At 34.0% G+C, this 18,632-nt stretch overlaps 2 protein-coding genes across 2 annotated transcripts; one reads left to right on the plus strand and one right to left on the minus strand.

Moving 5' to 3' along the window:
- Positions 1-339: 339 nt before the first annotated feature.
- On the minus strand, positions 340-3,124 carry LOC108345670 (elongation factor 1-alpha). The gene is made up of 3 exons (XM_017584331.2): positions 2,986-3,124; positions 1,618-2,090; positions 340-1,512 (listed from the first exon to the last, which is right to left on the minus strand). The coding sequence occupies exons 2-3, from the start codon at positions 2,077-2,079 to the stop codon at positions 631-633; spliced, it is 1,344 nt and encodes a 447-aa protein (XP_017439820.1). The 5' UTR covers positions 2,080-2,090; positions 2,986-3,124; the 3' UTR covers positions 340-630.
- An 8,868-nt stretch (positions 3,125-11,992) lies between these two features.
- Positions 11,993-15,651, plus strand: LOC108346024 (ras-related protein RABB1b). Its single transcript, XM_017584944.2, has 6 exons — positions 11,993-12,198; positions 12,291-12,430; positions 13,857-13,939; positions 14,461-14,665; positions 14,777-14,845; positions 15,158-15,651. The coding sequence occupies exons 1-6, from the start codon at positions 12,153-12,155 to the stop codon at positions 15,248-15,250; spliced, it is 636 nt and encodes a 211-aa protein (XP_017440433.1). The 5' UTR covers positions 11,993-12,152; the 3' UTR covers positions 15,251-15,651.
- The last annotated feature ends 2,981 nt before the right edge of the window (positions 15,652-18,632 follow it).

Consider the following 18,632-nt stretch of genomic DNA (forward strand, 5'->3'; position numbering starts at 1 on the left):
GTCCACCAGCGAACGAGCGCTCGTCCACCAGCGAACGAGCGCTCGTCCACCAGCGAACGAACGCTCGTCCACCAGCGAACGAACGCTCGTCCACCAGCGAACGAACGCTCGTCCACCAGCGAACGAACGCTCGTCCACCATTAAAAGGTCGACGAGCATTAAACAGGATGTCAAAAAAGATTAAACCTAAATATAAAACAATTAATAGCTTACTTTAAATACATATTAAAAGAAAAAATTGCGTCCCTATTCATTATATACTTCATGGATCTAAGATCGCATAGCTTCATCCAGCTCAGAAGGCTCACGTTACTTTTACCTAAATGTAAAAAATGTATAAAAACGATAATCCATTGACAAAACTTTCATATAAAATAAACACAGTTAAAACATCTCTCAGGCAGAAAAGGGCTAACCCTACGACTGCTTCTTAAATAAAACTCAGACTCTTACATAAAAGAAAACAAAAAATAGTACTCTCATGAACAGACAAAAAAGAAAAAATTGTCCGGCGACCATGAACCCTGTATGGCCTAAGACTCTGTAAAGGATAAAACTACTATGAAGGAACAAGTTTTTTCTGTAACAAAAAGTAGTATCACATGTTGCAGAAATGCCAACAAGATGAAATCACTTCTTCTTCTGAGCAGCCTTGGTGACCTTGGCTCCACTGGGGTCTTTCTTCTCAACACTCTTGATGACTCCGACAGCCACCGTTTGACGCATGTCCCTCACGGCAAAACGACCAAGAGGAGGATACTCAGAGAAGGTTTCAACCACCATGGGCTTGGTTGGAATCATCTTAACATAACCTGCATCACCATTCTTCAAAAATTTGGGCTCCTTCTCCAACTCCTTACCTGATCGCCTGTCGATCTTGGTGACGAGTTCGGCGAACTTGACTGCAATGTGAGAAGTGTGGCAATCCAGCACTGGTGCATAACCGTTTCCGATCTGACCAGGGTGGTTCATGATGATGACTTGGGATGTGAAGTTCGCAGCTTCCTTGGCAGGGTCATCCTTGGAGTTGGATGCAACGAAACCACGCTTGAGATCCTTGACAGCAACGTTCTTCACGTTGAAGCCAACATTGTCACCTGGTAGAGCCTCCTGAAGAGCCTCGTGGTGCATCTCAACAGACTTAACTTCAGTTGTCAAACCAGTTGGAGCAAAAGTCACCACCATACCAGGTTTCAAGACACCGGTCTCAACACGTCCAACTGGCACGGTACCAATACCACCAATCTTGTAGACATCTTGCAAGGGGAGCCTGAGTGGTTTGTCTGAGGGCCTCTTGGGCTCATTGATTTGGTCAAGAGCCTCAAGGAGAGTAGGTCCCTTGTACCAGTCAAGGTTGGTGGACCTCTCAATCATGTTGTCACCCTCAAATCCAGAGATTGGAACAAATGGAATCTTGTCTGGGTTGTAACCAACCTTCTTCAAGTAGGATGAAACTTCCTTCACGATTTCATCATACCTAGCCTTGGAGTACTTGGGGGTAGTGGCATCCATCTGCAACAATGATAATCCAAAGTTAACATCAAAATTTCTACTACAATACAAAATAAATAACATAATTGACATCAAATCTCAGTCAGAGAAGAAATACTTTTATACCTTGTTACAGCAACAGATCATCTGCTTCACACCAAGGGTGAAAGCAAGAAGAGCATGCTCACGGGTTTGTCCATCCTTGGAAATACCGGCTTCAAAACCACCAGTTGTGGAATCAATAATAAGAACAGCACAATCTGCCTGAGATGTTCCAGTGATCATGTTCTTGATAAAGTCACGATGTCCAGGGGCATCAATGACTGTGCAGTAGTACTTGGTGGTTTCGAATTTCCACAAAGCAATATCGATGGTAATTCCTCTTTCACGCTCGGCCTTGAGCTTGTCAAGCACCCAGGCATACTTGAATGACCTCTTGTTCATCTCAGCAGCTTCCTTCTCGAACCTTTCAATCACACGCTTGTCAATACCTCCAAGCTTGTAGATCAAATGACCAGTGGTAGTTGACTTCCCAGAGTCGACATGTCCAATGACCACAATATTGATATGAACCTTTTCCTTACCCATGTTGAGTTAAACTGAAACCAATTCAAAGAAACACAAATCAGAAGCCACAATCGCTAGAAAGTGAATTATCAGGCAAAATAAATGACAAGGTAAATCCAACTTCACACATGTATTAGGTAAAAGAAGAGTTGCAAAAAATTGTTAAGCCAAAAAAGTTCTATTCCAAAATATGAACCAGCCTGCATCTAAAAAGGCAGATTCATCATAGCGTAGAAAAATCTTTTCAATCAAGCAGAAAAATAATCAAATCATTAAGAAAAAGTTTCAACTCGACATCTCCAGCAAAATATAAGAAAATAAATTAAAAATACATTTAATCAAAGCACAATCGTACAGAACATAACGAAAAACACTCCCGGCAGATTTATCATACCCGAAAGGTTTCTTTTTTGCAGTAACAAAAACAACTTCATAAAAAAATTAATTTCATGTTACAAAAAATTCACAAAATGGGCAACAATAAAAACATCAGCAGGATTCAAACATATACGCATAGAAATTAAATTAAAATATTATGCAAGCTTTGTATCAAAGCATGGCAAACTTGAAACGTGGGTGAAAACTCCAGACACCATAAAAAAAAAGTCATTAAAAATATAGACACTGTTGCATGAAAACATAAACCAGTCATAAACCACAATAAATCATTGAAAACATCTAATCTCAAAAGAAGAACAAACAAAATCGCATAATTATGACACAAAAGCAATATATCTGTGAACACAACGAGGTTCGACACCGAAAAGAGAACCTCTTCCGTTAATCGGTAGAAAATGTAGATAATCCACGTAAAACAAATCACAGAACGGGAAATTTAAAATTAAAAAACAAATACGAAGAATCATCATCGTAAACAAGAAACAGAGATGAACGAAATCAGCGAGACAAGAGAGCAGAGGCTACTACCTTAGCGAGAAGCGAAGGCCAATCGTTCGGAATCCTCAGCCGCAAAGACACAGACTGAGAAACAGAGTAAGGAAGCACGAATATAATAAAACTAGGGTTCCAAGATTTTTATATTGTGGGAGCTTCTTCTCGTTTCCAATAATGACCTTAGGGTTTAATCAGGTTTCCAATTATGCCCCGGTTTGCTTATTTGAACGTTATTATGTGCCACTAGCGTGGAATGACGCGTGGGATTGACGCGTGTGGTTTCTCGATGGTCTTGTACGGTTGATTTTCACGCGCTTTGTGTTTATGTCATGTCGGGGTTTGTGGGTTCGACATAGTCCAGCTGGCAAGGACTAAACAGGAAAGCTGCGCTACTATGACGACACCGTTTCAGCAAGGTGACTAGGTTAAGAAAATGAACGGCACCGTTTCAACATTCGCATTCGTTCATTTGAATAAAATCTTTCGTTATTAAGTCTTTTCAGATGATTAATGTCTTGGCTTAGCCGCACATCTTATCTATTTTTGCACAGATTTTAATTTCACAAATATTATCACTGATTATATTTTAAAATTACATGTTTTATTTTTTATTATAAATTTTAAAATACTAAGAGTTATAATGAGTGAGATAAATAAATATGTAGAAAATAAATGACATGTTAAGATATTTTTTTCATTTAATCTTAATTATATATTTTGCAATTGAGATTTTATTTTCTTATAATTTTATAATCAAGTTTCAATTTCGAAAATATTATTATTATTATTCTTATCGAGAATTAACGAACCTCTATCATGAAATATGATACTTTCCAAAAAAGCTTACTTGATTATCCTAATGAAAAGTTCGTGTCAAACATAGGGATGGTAATTTTACCCGCAGGTACGGGTATCCGCGGATAAAATCCACGGCAGATAATAATTATCTGTGGATATTTACTATCAATGGGTAACGGGTAGCGGGTATTTTAATATCTGTATCTAAACGGGTTGGGTACGGGTAGTATATTATCCGCCTTGCGGGTATCCGCTACCCGCGAAAAATTAAAAAAAAATAATTTATATATTTTTTAATTAAATTAATTAAAAATAAAATAAAATTATATTTTATTAGGTTAAATTTAATTAAAATTAAAATTTAATTTATATTTTATTTACTTTATATTATATATATATATATATTTTGTAATTTTATTTAAATTTTATTTTAAATATGTATTAAATAGTTCTTTTTTATTTTTTACGGGTATCCGTGGGTATTTTTTAAACGGGTACCCGTCGAGTAGCGGGTACAATTTTATCCGGCGGGTCGGATTGCGAGTAGACACTACCCGTACCCGACCCGACCCGTTGCTATCCCTAGTGAGACATAGTAGAAGAAGATACGTAAAAATTAAAAAATATTTTATATGAAATATAGAGAATGATGAAAAATCAACTGAGTGAGTACTTTTATGATAATATGTTGTATTTACAAACTTTCTGCACTCATAGATAAAGAACATAAAGTAGATTTAATTTCTTTAAACAAATTCGCTTATTTAAAATATTTTTTGTAATCACTATTGTATTAATATCTCCAAACATTAGTATTAACAATATCTCAAAGTACCATTTTAGAATTAACAATATCTTATTTATTTTTATTTAAAATTGATCAAATAATCAATGGTATACAAATATATACTAGTGTAAAATACACTTTTTATACATGTTTTTATGTCTGTTAAAAATAGGGTTTTTATACCTGTTTTTGAGTAAGTTTATCAGCACTGGGTATAGAATATAACATTGAGTATTTAAAATTTATAATATATTTCATAATTCTAGTTTTTCAAAATGTATAAGATTATAATATTATTAATTTATATTTAATATATTCATCCAAAATCAACTAGAAACACCAATATAGGTGGTCCTACTTGAAGCAATCAAGTAGTTTCTTGTCATTTTTTATTGAACCAAATATTTAGTTTTTGTTTTGGTTGAATTGGTCTGAGGGTCGGTCGTCTTTTCTTGTTCTGCTCTCTTTTGATCTTCAATCCTCTCCGAGAACGCGATCCACTTCGATGGGTTGTTGACCTGCAGAAGACACTCCGACGCTCAAGTCAGATATGTTTCATAAGGAGGTCCATATTTTATTAGGATAGAAAAAGATATCTGTACCTGGATACCAATTGTATATTTATAGGACTTGTGGCAGCCAAGTTCATTGATTAACCATTAGTGCAGTATATTTTTGGGCAATATAACCTGTCAATCACTCATAAATACCGTATATTCGTCCTTAATATGGCCATTAAATATATTAATTGGTCATTAATGACATTTAACTTTCCTGATTAGTTTGTCTTACAGCCAGTCGATTGCCAGGTATAATACAGTTTCTTATTGTCAACTCAAACGATCATAGTTGAACCTTTTAAACAATTTGCAGTCGATCACATAATTGGCCTATACATTTATAACTTAGAAAAAATTGTAACTTATAAAAAGCAAGAAAGAAATATAGTTATTCGCAAAAGGTGATATTCATTCATATTGGTTCCTAGCAGACAAATCAGTATAAGTCATAACCTTAATATATTCAATCATAACATAAAACAAAACTAAAATAAGAAACAACTTATGCAACCTATTTTTCAACAACAACATCAAGGTTTGCCATCTCTTCATCCTCATTAATAGGTCGACAATAGCACAAGGGCTTACCCTAGTAGCCTCTTCATCAGATGCATTTTCAACAACAACATCTTCAGTCATTGTCATCTTGTAAGTCGCCTTAGCATCCATTACATCATCAACGTCCATTGTACGACCTTTAAAGATGTCCTTGTCCACATCGACCTACACTAGTGCAAAAAGGACTTTATACATCTGTTATTTTGGGCTTTTAACGTCTTATCTCTGTCTGACGTTTATATCATACAGGTTACACGTCTCTAAGGTTGCTCCTGACTCATGGTGATTCGAGTTTACAACTTTATATTTTAGTTGAAGATAATGTATTGTAAATTTTTTTTATTGGATGGTTTTAAAAATGTAGTGGAGGGAATTGGAGGAGTACAAAACGCAAGAAATCGATGACATAGAACGTTGCCTAAAGACACGAGAATAACTGCACCAAAACCCAACGAAAACACATTTTAATCGGTTCAAATGAAAGATAATGCATCAAAGAGTGATGTAATCGGAGTAAAATTAATTTAAAACGGTGCAAAAGTGAGAAAACGAACCTGAAAAGCGTAACCCGTAGAGAGAAAACGCGACGAAGATGATGAACAATGAGTGCGCGTAACGACTGTCTCGCGTTCACGGTGTTTTAATGCCAAAATTTAGACGTTGATTCCCCCAATTAACAGACATCTAAAGTGCTTCAGAAGTCGGAGTGGCGGGATCAGACGTCTAAACGGAGTCAAAAAGTGACTTTTTAAATTTCTGGATTTAGGGTTTAGAAGTCGGTTTCCCCAACTAACAGACGTCTAAAGTCCTTCAGAAGTCGGAGTGGCGGGATCAGACGTCTAAACGGAGTCAAAAAGTGACTTTTTAAATTTCTGGATTTAGGGTTTAGAAGTCGGTTCCCCCAACTAACAGACGTCTAATGTGCTTCAGAAGTCGGAGTGGCGGGATCAGACGTCTAAATGGAGTCAAAAAGGGACTTTTTAAATTTCTAGGTTTAGGGTTTAGACGTCGGTGCCCCCAACTAACAGACATCTAAAGTTCTTCAAAAGTCGGTTCCCTCCATAACATACGTCTAAATTGAATAAAAATTTTTTTTTTTAACTTTTTCGTTTAGTTTTGGCGTCTATTAGGGGGAGCCGACGTATATGAGTATTTAGACGTCGGGCCCTTACATAACCGATGTCTAAATAGTTGTTTTATTTACGAAAAATGTCACCGGTCATTTTTTACATTGGATATTCGAGGGTCAGACGTCTAAAAGGTGACGTTAAAGGTCTTTTTTGTACTAGTGCTACCTAAGCGTTTTATTGAAGCCATTAGTATGCTCAAATATTATGTATTTCTATAGCTTGACCAAATTGACCTCCTCTCTTGTCAAGCTTCTTGCTCTGTAGTAACCGCCTTTTTCAACTCGTTATTTTCCTTTTATAAATCCTTTTTCTCATTCTTTAACTTCTTTTTAGAGTTGAGGCACCTTGTTTCCAAGACTTCATTATTGTTTCTCTCTCTTTAAGGGCCTTTTTATCTTCAGTCCATGCATGTTTGTTAGTTTCATTATTATTCTACAGATTGGCCATCTTGTTCTTCTTCTTGTTGACCATTTCCTTTTACAATGAATTAGCTACCCTATGGTCGAGCACTAGTGATAGACTTTGAAATTCTAATAGTGCACATATAAGGGTGGTTGGTTCAATCTCCTCCACCACCTTCAGTTTACTATCCCTTAAGCTTATTTATATGTCTCTATGCATATCAGTGAAGGGGATCTCCAAACCACCCAAGTCAATAGCCTTGACCCCAGAACTAAAACTTCTAGCTTGGGCAAGGAGCTTAACCCTCAACTTTTTTCCATCCATGTCAACGCCTTATAGCTTTTAGAGGCACATTCCTCTTTGTGTCTTTTTAGGGTCGATGTGTATCCACCACTAAGCCCTTTAAGGTAGGCACTTAGGCCTCCCCAATCTTCTTCGCCTATTTTGCCATTTGGTTCCTCAACTTCTCGAACATGCTTTCATCATTCACCATCTTCGCAACATATTGGGCCATGTAACCTATAAACACCATAAAATCTCCATATTAGCTCAAAAATGAACTTCTTTGTGACAAATCTTCATTGACTCATTAACATATTAGATTTCTGCATTATATTTTTGTTTTAAATTTGCGTTGTTCTTTCAAACTCAAAAGCGATCGTATTCTTTCCTATATAGGATTGTATCATATGGCCCCATAGTGTATTATCTGGTATTTAAATTGTATCACTCCTTATACCTAAAGGGGTTAATTGTCTAATGAAAGAAAAATTTCAAGTTATTATTTTCATCATAAAAATATGATCAAAGAACTCGTTCTTGAACTTTTTAAATGATTAGGAATGTACCCCAAGAAATCAAGTACTCAACCTACTTACTAGAGACAATTAGGTAATCAAATCCCTTGGTCGAGTAAGGTAAAGATGAAAGAAACATTCAAGTGAAGGGGATAAATAAATGGCTCAACATATTAATCTAAGGTCCTAAAGGAAACCCTAACTGTTTGGATGAAATTGTGTTGGCGCAACATTTAGAAGATGAAGAACACTGATCGTTAACTCATCGAAAGGTAATCAAATGTGAAGTTGTAGAAAAATTCCTCCTCATATGATAGCAACCTCTTTATGTTAGGTTGGGCAAAAGCTAGGAGATATGCATGGAGGGGTATTTCCTTGGATGGATGGTGCGAAAATGTTGTGGTAAATGGTCCAAGGATGATGAGATAAGATGTGGATGGTGTAGAAGCTCATGGCCTCTAGGAGATATGGTGGTGGTGATGTAGTTTTTGGTGGCTCCAAGAGAGGTGAGCCCAACTCAAGGAGGAAGGTGACTAGAGGGGCCTTTAGGATTGCTCTAGTCTTGATCTAGGAATTGTATGACCAAATTTGGACAACATAACATTAATAAACTTCCAAGATGATTACAAGGGTGGAGACACCTTTTTATATAGATAAAGGTGTCTTTTATACCCTAAAAGCAAAAGGAAACCCTAAAGGACAAGGCTTGGATTGGAGGCCTTCTAAGATGGAGACAAGTGTCCAAATCCTCTCCAATGGTGGAAGGACAAGTGGTCACTCATAAAGCAAAACATCTCCAATCCTAGAGTGTCATGTGACCACTTCTAAAAGCAAATCCTCTCCAATGGAAGCATGACACATGACACTTGGTTTTGATGTCTAACTTAAGAAAAATCTTATGCTAGTTAAGCCTTAATAAAAGCATTAAGCAAACCTACACTACATGGTCAAATACAATGGCTAAACAACCTACACTACTCTTCAAGTTATGCTCCAGGATAGCTCCAAAGGTGGTCCACAAGGTAGAATTGATACCATCTTCAAGGATAACTTTCATTCTTTTTGAAAGTATTTGACCAAGGGGATTTGCCATCACCATACCCCTTTTGGTCATGATAAATATTATCTATGACACTTACCCTCCTAAAGGACATTATATTCTTTGTCCCCACTCTCAAACATATATATATATATATATATATATATATATATATATATATATTATTCAACCAAGAGTTCAATATTCTTTAACAACTAAATTTGGAAAAAAAGACCCCTTACCAAGGGATTTACACACTTGTAAAACCTTCTTCAAGGTAGTTTGAACTCGATATGCTCCTAAAAAAGATCCTCCATATTCATAGTAATCACCTTTATTTCCACCCCCAAAGCCTTGGACGATGATGCATCGAAGGACATCGAAGTCTGACTACTATCATTATTCGTCTCCTCCTTGGAACCATATTCGACCCACTATGTGACATACCTATTACTAATCGGCTCTCGAGTTATGAAAATTTTCCATAAAATATCGATAACAAAGCAAATTCTCAAAAATTTGGTGCTCAACTAAGGCAAATGAGCCCCTATTTATAGCAAAACTTCGCAACCTTTCACCTTCTAATCCCTTGTCCTCAACCATCAGATCTCTCCATAATTTAAGGGTTAAGGATCATGACTCTTCACCTTTCCAACATTGCCTTGTTTCCTGTGTAACATGACAACCTTACATCTTCCATGTTTAATTAGATCTGACTCATCATCCTTACAATCTATTTGTCGTTACGCTTCTCAAGGCTAGAGGGCTACTATACATGTAGGACAAACTAAAGAAATACAAATTTTCTTTGCACAAACAGATGATAACATACTGACAACACGAAGACTCAACTACAAACATATCGAGCCTGAGAGCTAATGTACCATATATGTTCAAGGACATCTTGGTACATGTAAGATGTCCTCAAACCTCATGGTCTGAACCACGCGAGGAAGCGGCATGGCCAAATATGTGTCACCAAGGACATGAGATATATGAGAGCATATTAACCACATACATTCAAGAGTAATCAACCCTCAAGGTCTGACCACAACCCATAGCATGGTATGATCGACTATATGTTGACGAGGAAGAGTCAACATATGGAAAGCCTACATAAGGTGGTAATTAAAGCATGATTAAGTAGATGAATTAACCAAAGACTAATAAACGTAATTATAAAAGCCATAAATATAGTATAAATAACACAAAATATGAGATAAATTAATTATGTTCATTTATTACAACATTAATTACATTTTGACGTACTTGACTAACTTAAATGTTAAAATGTTTTCTATAAGTACAACCCCTTCCTTGATTGGGAAAGGAAAAATATTGTTTAGAAGAATAAAGACCCTTAAAATTGAAGGCTTAGAGCGTTTAAAATGTTTGTCAAAGTCTTCCCAAGATATACTTGGTTACGTAAGAACATTCACAATCCCAACTGCAATGACGAACATCAATCCATTTCAATTTCAAAAGCTCAGTTAGTAGAAGCTTTTCCATTTAACTAGTCAAAATTTTGTAATATTATTAAAACATTCGATTTTTCATTAAAAGAATTTAATTTTAATAAAAAAATAATTCAACACACGACAAACGTACATTGTTTCTTACATTAAACAAAATTTAATGGAATTGAAAAGGAAGTACTAAATTTATTATTTTTTTAAAATAAACCAAATCATAATTTTGATCCGTGAAATATAATTTTACGAAAAAAAATATATTTAACCGTATTAATAAGTCATAAAAATAGTCGTGAATTAAAAAAAATGAATTTACCTTTTTATTGAATTTTTTATTATATTTTAAAAATATTTTCATAAACATTAATTTTAATATTTTAAAATATATTAAAAAACTATTATAGCATACTAATATCAAATATTTTTAAAATTTAACAAAAAAGATATATAAAAAACTCGTTAGAAAAGCCGTACGCCCAAAATTCTCATTAAAAGGCACAAACAACTAACAAAACAATACTAAAAATATAAATTAAAAGAAAAGAATACTAAATTCTCGTTAACGGTCTGTTCGCTTGAGATGAATTCACTATTCACGAGTAAAGGAAAGCGCGGATTTAGAAAATATTTCATGTTCGCTTTAAAAGAATTGTGAGCAATTGAAAGGAAAGATTTGCGGAATCAACTATTTTTTCAATCATTGGTGCTATGCGAAGATTTAAGATGATTTATAATCAAATGTCTTTTTAGTCCCTTACACTTACCATTATGTGAATGTATTTTATTACCACTGGGTGAATGTATTATATCTTCAACCAAGAAACAAAAATAATAACTAATAATAATAACAACTAATAATAATAATTAATAATAATAATAATTAATAATAGTAATGATAATAATTAATAATATTAATAATAATATTCATAATAATGATTTTTTCTCTCTCTTTATAATAATAATAATAATAATAATAATATTAATATTAATAATAATAAAATAATAATGTTATTAATAATAATAGTTATTATTATTATTATTATTTCAATTTACTAAATTATCATTTTTTTTACATTTTAAAAATTAATTTTTATTTTTTCTCTTATAAACATTTTTACAATTAAATATAATATTAATAAATAACATTTTATATTACTTTAATAACTAGGGATATTTTGGTAATTTTTAATTTTTATTAATTAAACAAATTTTTAAAATCTATCAAATCTTACACTAATTCTCACAAACATTACTTCCAAATCCACTCTCAATTACCCACAAATCCTCTCAAAAAAACAACTAAAAAATTACCTTCAAATCCACTCAAATATATTCAAATCATCTCTCCCAACTCATCTCTCACATATACACCCAAAAGAACAAAGCCTAAAAGACATAAACATCTCCGAAAACAAATTCTAAAAATCTAAATTAAAAGAAAAGAAATATTAAATGATATTCAAGACGCATTAAAGAAACAAGTGATACAAATACGTCACTTCTTGCTTTGGTTGGGAATCAAACCCACCATTTTCACTGTGCATCACTCTCTTCCTTCCTTCTTCGTCTTATTCTCCAACCCACACTAAAGCCTTCCTATTTTTGTTCTTTTCTCTGTTTTGCTTTTTCCAAACGGCGTCGCTTCAGAGGTTCAGCGATGTCGTACGACTACCTATTCAAGTACATCATCATCGGCGACACAGGTTAGGTTCTTCTGTTCCCTCTTTCCTTTTCTTCTCGCAATTGGGTCTCCGAATCTCACTTCAAGTTTGGGTTTTTCTCCGGTGCCGTGCAGGTGTAGGGAAATCGTGTCTGCTCCTCCAATTCACTGATAAGAGGTTCCAACCTGTTCATGATCTCACCATTGGTGTTGAGTTTGGCGCTCGCATGGTCACAATTGATTCTCGACCCATCAAGCTTCAGATATGGGATACTGTCAGTTCACCCTCTCTCCCTTTCTATCTCTTCCTCTATTTTACTTTTTTTTAAAGTAAAAATCTGTTGCTTAATTGTGTTTTTTTTTTAATTACTATTTGTTAGATAGGTATTTCAAATTTGGTGAGAATTGATCAAGGGTATGTGTATGTGCTAGAACACTAAGTAAAATAGTTGTGATCACTGTTTAATTTGTTTGGTTTTTTGTGGCATGTATGGTCTCATGCAGGATCATCCAACATTATATTCAAATGCTAGATACCTAGAATTAGGTGAAACTTTAAGAAATTGGTTCTGGGTTTAGATTTGACTTTGAGTTGAAACAAGTTTACGCGTGTTTTAAGTTTGATTTTGGATGGAAATGTTTGTTTTTTCTGATTTTAGAATTGGTTTTTAAGTGATGCGATATTGTTCAGATGTTTTTATCATAAAAGCAAGCTAGAAGAAAATAATATACAGTTTTTATTCTGACGCGAAAGCTACTTAAAGTTGCTTAAACTCAGTAAATTTTGGACCTATAAAACGTAGAACTGAACATGCCAAAGTTTATCGTTTCTATGTGATTCTGGAAAGTTCAAGGTGAAACCAAAGGCACATTAAGTAACTTTTGGGTTGCATAGAAAATTTTGTTGCGAATTTTGCATAGTTTTTTAGAAAGTAAATAGCTCAAATATAAATCTCGAAATTTCAAAATCAATTTTAATCATTATTGGTGTTACAGAATCAATTCTGGAAACGCAAGCCCAAACAAAATAAGTCTGTTTACTTTTTTAATCTATTCTTTTATTCTTTGTCTTGATTGTATCATGGTAAATAGGAGTGCAGGGACATGGTTAGGAATAAGGGGTATGTATATATACAGTAAAAGGGTACTGGATTTGTGATTGTGACAGAGAAATCGGAATGGAGAATGATTATAAACCGTTTTAGGATTGCAAATCTATAGTTGAACTTATTCATGCAGATATATCCAACACAATCTATTATTTATGTCTCAGGTTCTTAATGTTCTTTATCTGTGGTGCTACTTAATTTCTTTCTGTTTTTCATTGATTTATATAAGGTAGTCCTTGAAGTTCGTAGTTATTGAACCTTGCAATGACTGACTACTGAAATTATGTCTGGTCGAGGCCAATTTAGTATATAAAATTGACCCATTTGTCTGTGATTTAGTTTGTTGTAAGGCTAAGCCTTGAATTACATTGATTGGCATTGCATGGTGAAACCAAATTGATGTCGCTCGTAATGAATGGTTTCATTACTTCCTTTGATCCACAACATCGTGTATCGGTAGGATCTTAAAAAGATTAAAAAGTCTTAGTAGTGTTGAAGATGGAATTCTTTTTTAATATATTTTGTCATGTCTAAACAAGGATGCTGTTTTCAACAATATTTAGGTACTTATGCAGAACTTGTTTTACTGTAGGCTGGGCAAGAGTCCTTTAGATCCATCACAAGATCTTACTATAGAGGAGCAGCCGGAGCACTTCTAGTTTATGACATTACAAGGTGGGTTGTGCTATTTACAATTTGACATAGAGTTCACGGTGTGCATTTCTTTAGAATTATATTGAACAACATACCACCTTTGTTGTGGTATTTATTTACCACTTTCATGAGTGCTAGGAATGCAATAGAAGTAAAATCCAGCATAATTGAACCCAATTTCATTCTAAAAACTATTGAAGTTTTGGTGGCTAACTGTAGCTATACTGTTACCTTCTCTTTTGTCACTGATGGTTTCAATTCTTTTGAAGTAAACATTAATGTCTTATTTTATTATTAAAGTTTAATGTTTGAACCACATGTGCAGTGCTGGTATGTATCCCTTGTTGCTTCCATTGTGGCTCCCAAACAGTGTACACTTTTTGTTTCATATAATCAAATAAGTATAATGCCCAATGATTATTTTCCCCCTTTCATTTTTTTCTTTCTCGTATCTCTGGTGGGTGGTGGGGGTTGAGTATGAGGTTTGTTCTTTTCTCAAAGTCCCTTCAACTGAAAACCAAAAGACTCTTTTTGTTGATCAGGAGAGACACATTTAATCATTTAGCTAGTTGGCTGGAAGATGCCCGGCAGCATGCCAATCCTAACATGAGCATCATGCTCGTAGGGAACAAGTGTGACCTGTCTCATCGAAGAGCAGTGAGCAAAGAGGAGGGGGAGCAGTTTGCAAAAGAAAATGGACTTCTGTTTTTGGAGGCTTCTGCTAGGACTGCTCAAAATGTGGAAGAGGTGATGCATCTCAATCAATATCAACCGAGATGTAGCACTATGCTTTGCTACCTCAAGAATATTTTGTGAAATTTATTAACCATGGAAAGCCACTTACTGCTCATTCTGCAGGCTTTTATAAGGACTGCTGCAAAGATTCTTCAGAATATTCAGGAAGGTGTCTTTGATGTGTCGAATGAGGTAAATATCTATTATGTTCCGTGCAAAAAGAGGTGGATGGTTTCTTAAGAATGGATGTTTTCATCATTTTATTGTCATAATAGGGTATAAGAAATTGACATTTTCATTTCATTTGCTAATTACCACTGTATCATCTGAGATCTAGGTTGCTCTGATGATGGTTGGTTTCACCAAAATGAGTTAAATATAGAAATGAAGCATTGTTGCTTTTTCTTCTTTCTTGTAATAAACAACATATAACATAAAATGGAACTTTCCATGCATCCTTAGCTGCCCGTTTTGGCTAGATCACCAATGAATCTATTGTTGCAGTCATCTGGTATAAAAGTTGGCTATGGACGTCCCCAAGGTCAATCAGGAGGCAGAGATGGAACTGTTTCTGCAAGGGGTGGGTGTTGTAACTGATTGAAGGGAAACCAAATCTCAATCTAATCCTTTTTTGCATCTATTTCTGCCTCCTGTCTCAACTGAGTGTATACTCTTAGACTTGACATGGAACTTTTGGAGTACCCTGCAACTTCCTGTATAGATCTAATCTCAAAGGTGTTCTTGGAACAGATTTGACTGCATAGTTTTCAGATCTACTAAATGTTTAATGATTGGCTGTTATGTTCAAAATGCCAGTTTCTTATAGTTTTGTTGTTATCTGCTACAATATTTACATGTTGTAGCTTTTTAGTAGGTACTACCCAATGTTCCACTCAATGTTAAACATGCATGAAGTTGTGTGGGTCCACCATGTGTACAATTTATCAATCTTCAAAGAATGTCTTTATATATGAAAAAGATGAATGGGGTATCCTAGAGATGTGATTGATTTTTATTGCATGAGTTTCTCTATATGTGTATGCTAACAAAAAGAAAGAATAAAAGAAGAAAAAGACGAATTGTGGTTTTTACATATTTACAATATAGAATGTGCATTAGTGTTGTGGCAGCATGTAAACTTAAATATTTGACTAAAATTATTAAGTATGATACACTCATAAGATTTTTTTACTACTTCTCATGTACATTTTACCTTTATCTCTTCACAAAAGTAAAAATCATATAATATAATATTTTTTTATATATAATTTTAAGTTAATGTCACAACTATATCTCCTAGTAAACAATAATTTTGTCTCCCATCTCATGTAATAACATAAATTTAACATTTCATCATATTACTTTCACTTTTTTTCTCATATCTATTTAAAGCATGGCATTTATTATCATAAAGTATATATTGGATGCATAAAATAAGACCAAATCTGTCAGTTTCTTTAGTATTTTGTGATCAGAAATAATTTCAATACCTTTTTCTTCTATGCTGATATCGTATGTGTGACATTCTTAATAATTTTTGTACTATTTATTAATTCCGATATTTAAACTTAAATGTACGTAACATATTCTCTTGTTAATTTCCAAATCCTATTTTTCTCATGCTAACATATAAATGTCTATACTCTATCTTACTCCTATTTGAAGAGAAAAGTCTTTCCAAAGTTTTTCTATAAAGTTCAAGTCAATAATTAACTACTTTCCAAAATTTCTCAAATAAAACGAAAACATCTGCAACAAATATGTAATAAGGGATAGAAGTTTATATATCTATTCTAAGCACATCCACACCTAGATTTAGGATGACAAAAAAAAATGATGATTTAGGATGAAAAAAAAATATGATGACAAAAATACGTGTCACAGATAAAATATTTATTAATTGTAGATAATGAATATTTTAATACTTACTTATAAATAAATCGGATACAAGTATTATACTACTCATATCTGTATATATTTGTTACTTACAAAAAATAAATATAAAAATTAAATTCATATTTATTAATTTAAATTTACTTGAAATTAAAATTAATTTATATTTTATTAGGTTAAATTTAATCAAAATTATATTTTAATTTATATTTAATTTAATTTATATTATATTTTATATTTTTTTTATAATTTTATTTTAAAAATTTATAAAATATATTTTTTAAATATTTACGAGTATCAACACTCGTGAGTTTTAAAATATTCATTGGTATTTTTTAAACGAGTATATGTGCAAGTAACATATGGATAACGAACTATTTTTTTTATTACAAATCATATAGCGAGTAGACATTATCTATGTTCGACCCAATTTGTTCTCATATATACCTATTAAACAAATAAAAAATTAAGAAATTTTTTAAATGTAATTATCTATTTTCATAGGAAAAATTCTTAATCTCACTTCTTATACTAGTAAATAGTTTATCATAATGTCTTCTTGTGCTATGTGTACAAGTCAAGCAAACATTTCTTTCTTTTACAAATTCTATCCTTGACATTTGATCATTATCTCTAATTTCTAAACAAGAAGAATCCTCTGTAAATCTTTGTATCTACTATTGTTGTAAACTAAAACTACTTTAATTGTCTTTAACAGTTAGTTCACGTACTGATACACTATTACATATACTTTGTATTCATTCATTTTTTGTTAATGAGAATTATCTTTCTCTGTTGTTATCCATTACTCTCTGTATTAACATTCCTTTCTCTGCATAACTCCCATATACCCATTGCACCTCTGTTTACACGCTGCGCTTCAATAGTGGTATCAAGAGCAAGGTTTCGAAACCTGGTGGTTAAGCTAAAGACGATCAAGAAGAGATGGCTGGTGTGATTCATAGCAATCTACCTATGTTTGACAGCAAGGGGTTCGATGATTGGTGTGTAAAAGTGGACGCAATTCTTGGCTTTCAAGAAGTGGACAAGATAGTCAAGAAAGGCTTCAAAGAACCATTGAAGGGAGATTCAGAAGAAGCAAAGAGACAACACAAGGAGAATAAAAGGTTGGACTGCAAGGCTCGAATGTTGTTGCACCAGTGTGTGTTAGCTGTCATTTTCCAAAAAGTCTCGAAAGCTATTACGGCGAAGGAGGTTTGGGATATCCTGCAAGAAGGCTATGGCAATTGTGGAAAAGTCAAGAAGATCAGATTATAATCTCTTCGGAGACAGTATGAACTCCTAGGCATGGGAGAGCAAGAATCAATCGTTGAGTACATCGAAAGGATCCAAGTAGTGGTGAACGCCATGAGAGCCTGTGACAAGGTCGTGAAAGATAAGAAAATTGTGGAGAAAATACTCAGAACGTTAACCCCACAGTATGATCATATAGTCGTAGCCATAGAAGAATGTAAAGATCTTGAGAATATGAGAGTCGAAGAACTACATAACTCTCTAGAGGCACATGAACAAAGACTGATCGAAAGAAGAAATGCTGAAAAAGAGGTGAGTCAGGGTTCGAATCAAGCCCTACAGACCAAAAGTAATTACAAACCCAGAGGACGAGGAACTAGAAGAGGTAGAGGCTGATCACGGGGAGGTCGAACCGGAGGCAGAAATGCGAATGTCTATGATCAGAGTGTCGAAGAAGATTATAGCGAGCACAGAGATGGAAGCAAGAGAGGTGGAAAACAAACGAGAGGAAGAGGAAGAAAGAACATTGATAAGAGAAACATCCAGTGTTATACCCGCAGTAAATTCAGGCATTATTCTTCTGAATGTTGGCACAATGGAGCTGCTAATAAGAGCAAAGATTATGAGGCTAATCTTGCGCAAGACACGTGCGAATCTGATTTTGAGCACGTCCTTCTAATGAGTACAGTTGACCATGACAAAGAAGAGTTGCGGTGGAGTCTAAGTAAGAACGAATGCGAGGACGAAGTGCATGATCTAAATAGGTGTAAGAACGATTTTCTTACACAAGACAAATGTCAAAAGGTGGAACATGTGTTGATGTCTAACAATG

Source organism: Vigna angularis, chromosome 8, assembly GCF_016808095.1.
Source record: "Vigna angularis cultivar LongXiaoDou No.4 chromosome 8, ASM1680809v1, whole genome shotgun sequence".
In the NCBI taxonomy this organism is placed as follows: domain Eukaryota; kingdom Viridiplantae; phylum Streptophyta; class Magnoliopsida; order Fabales; family Fabaceae; genus Vigna; species Vigna angularis.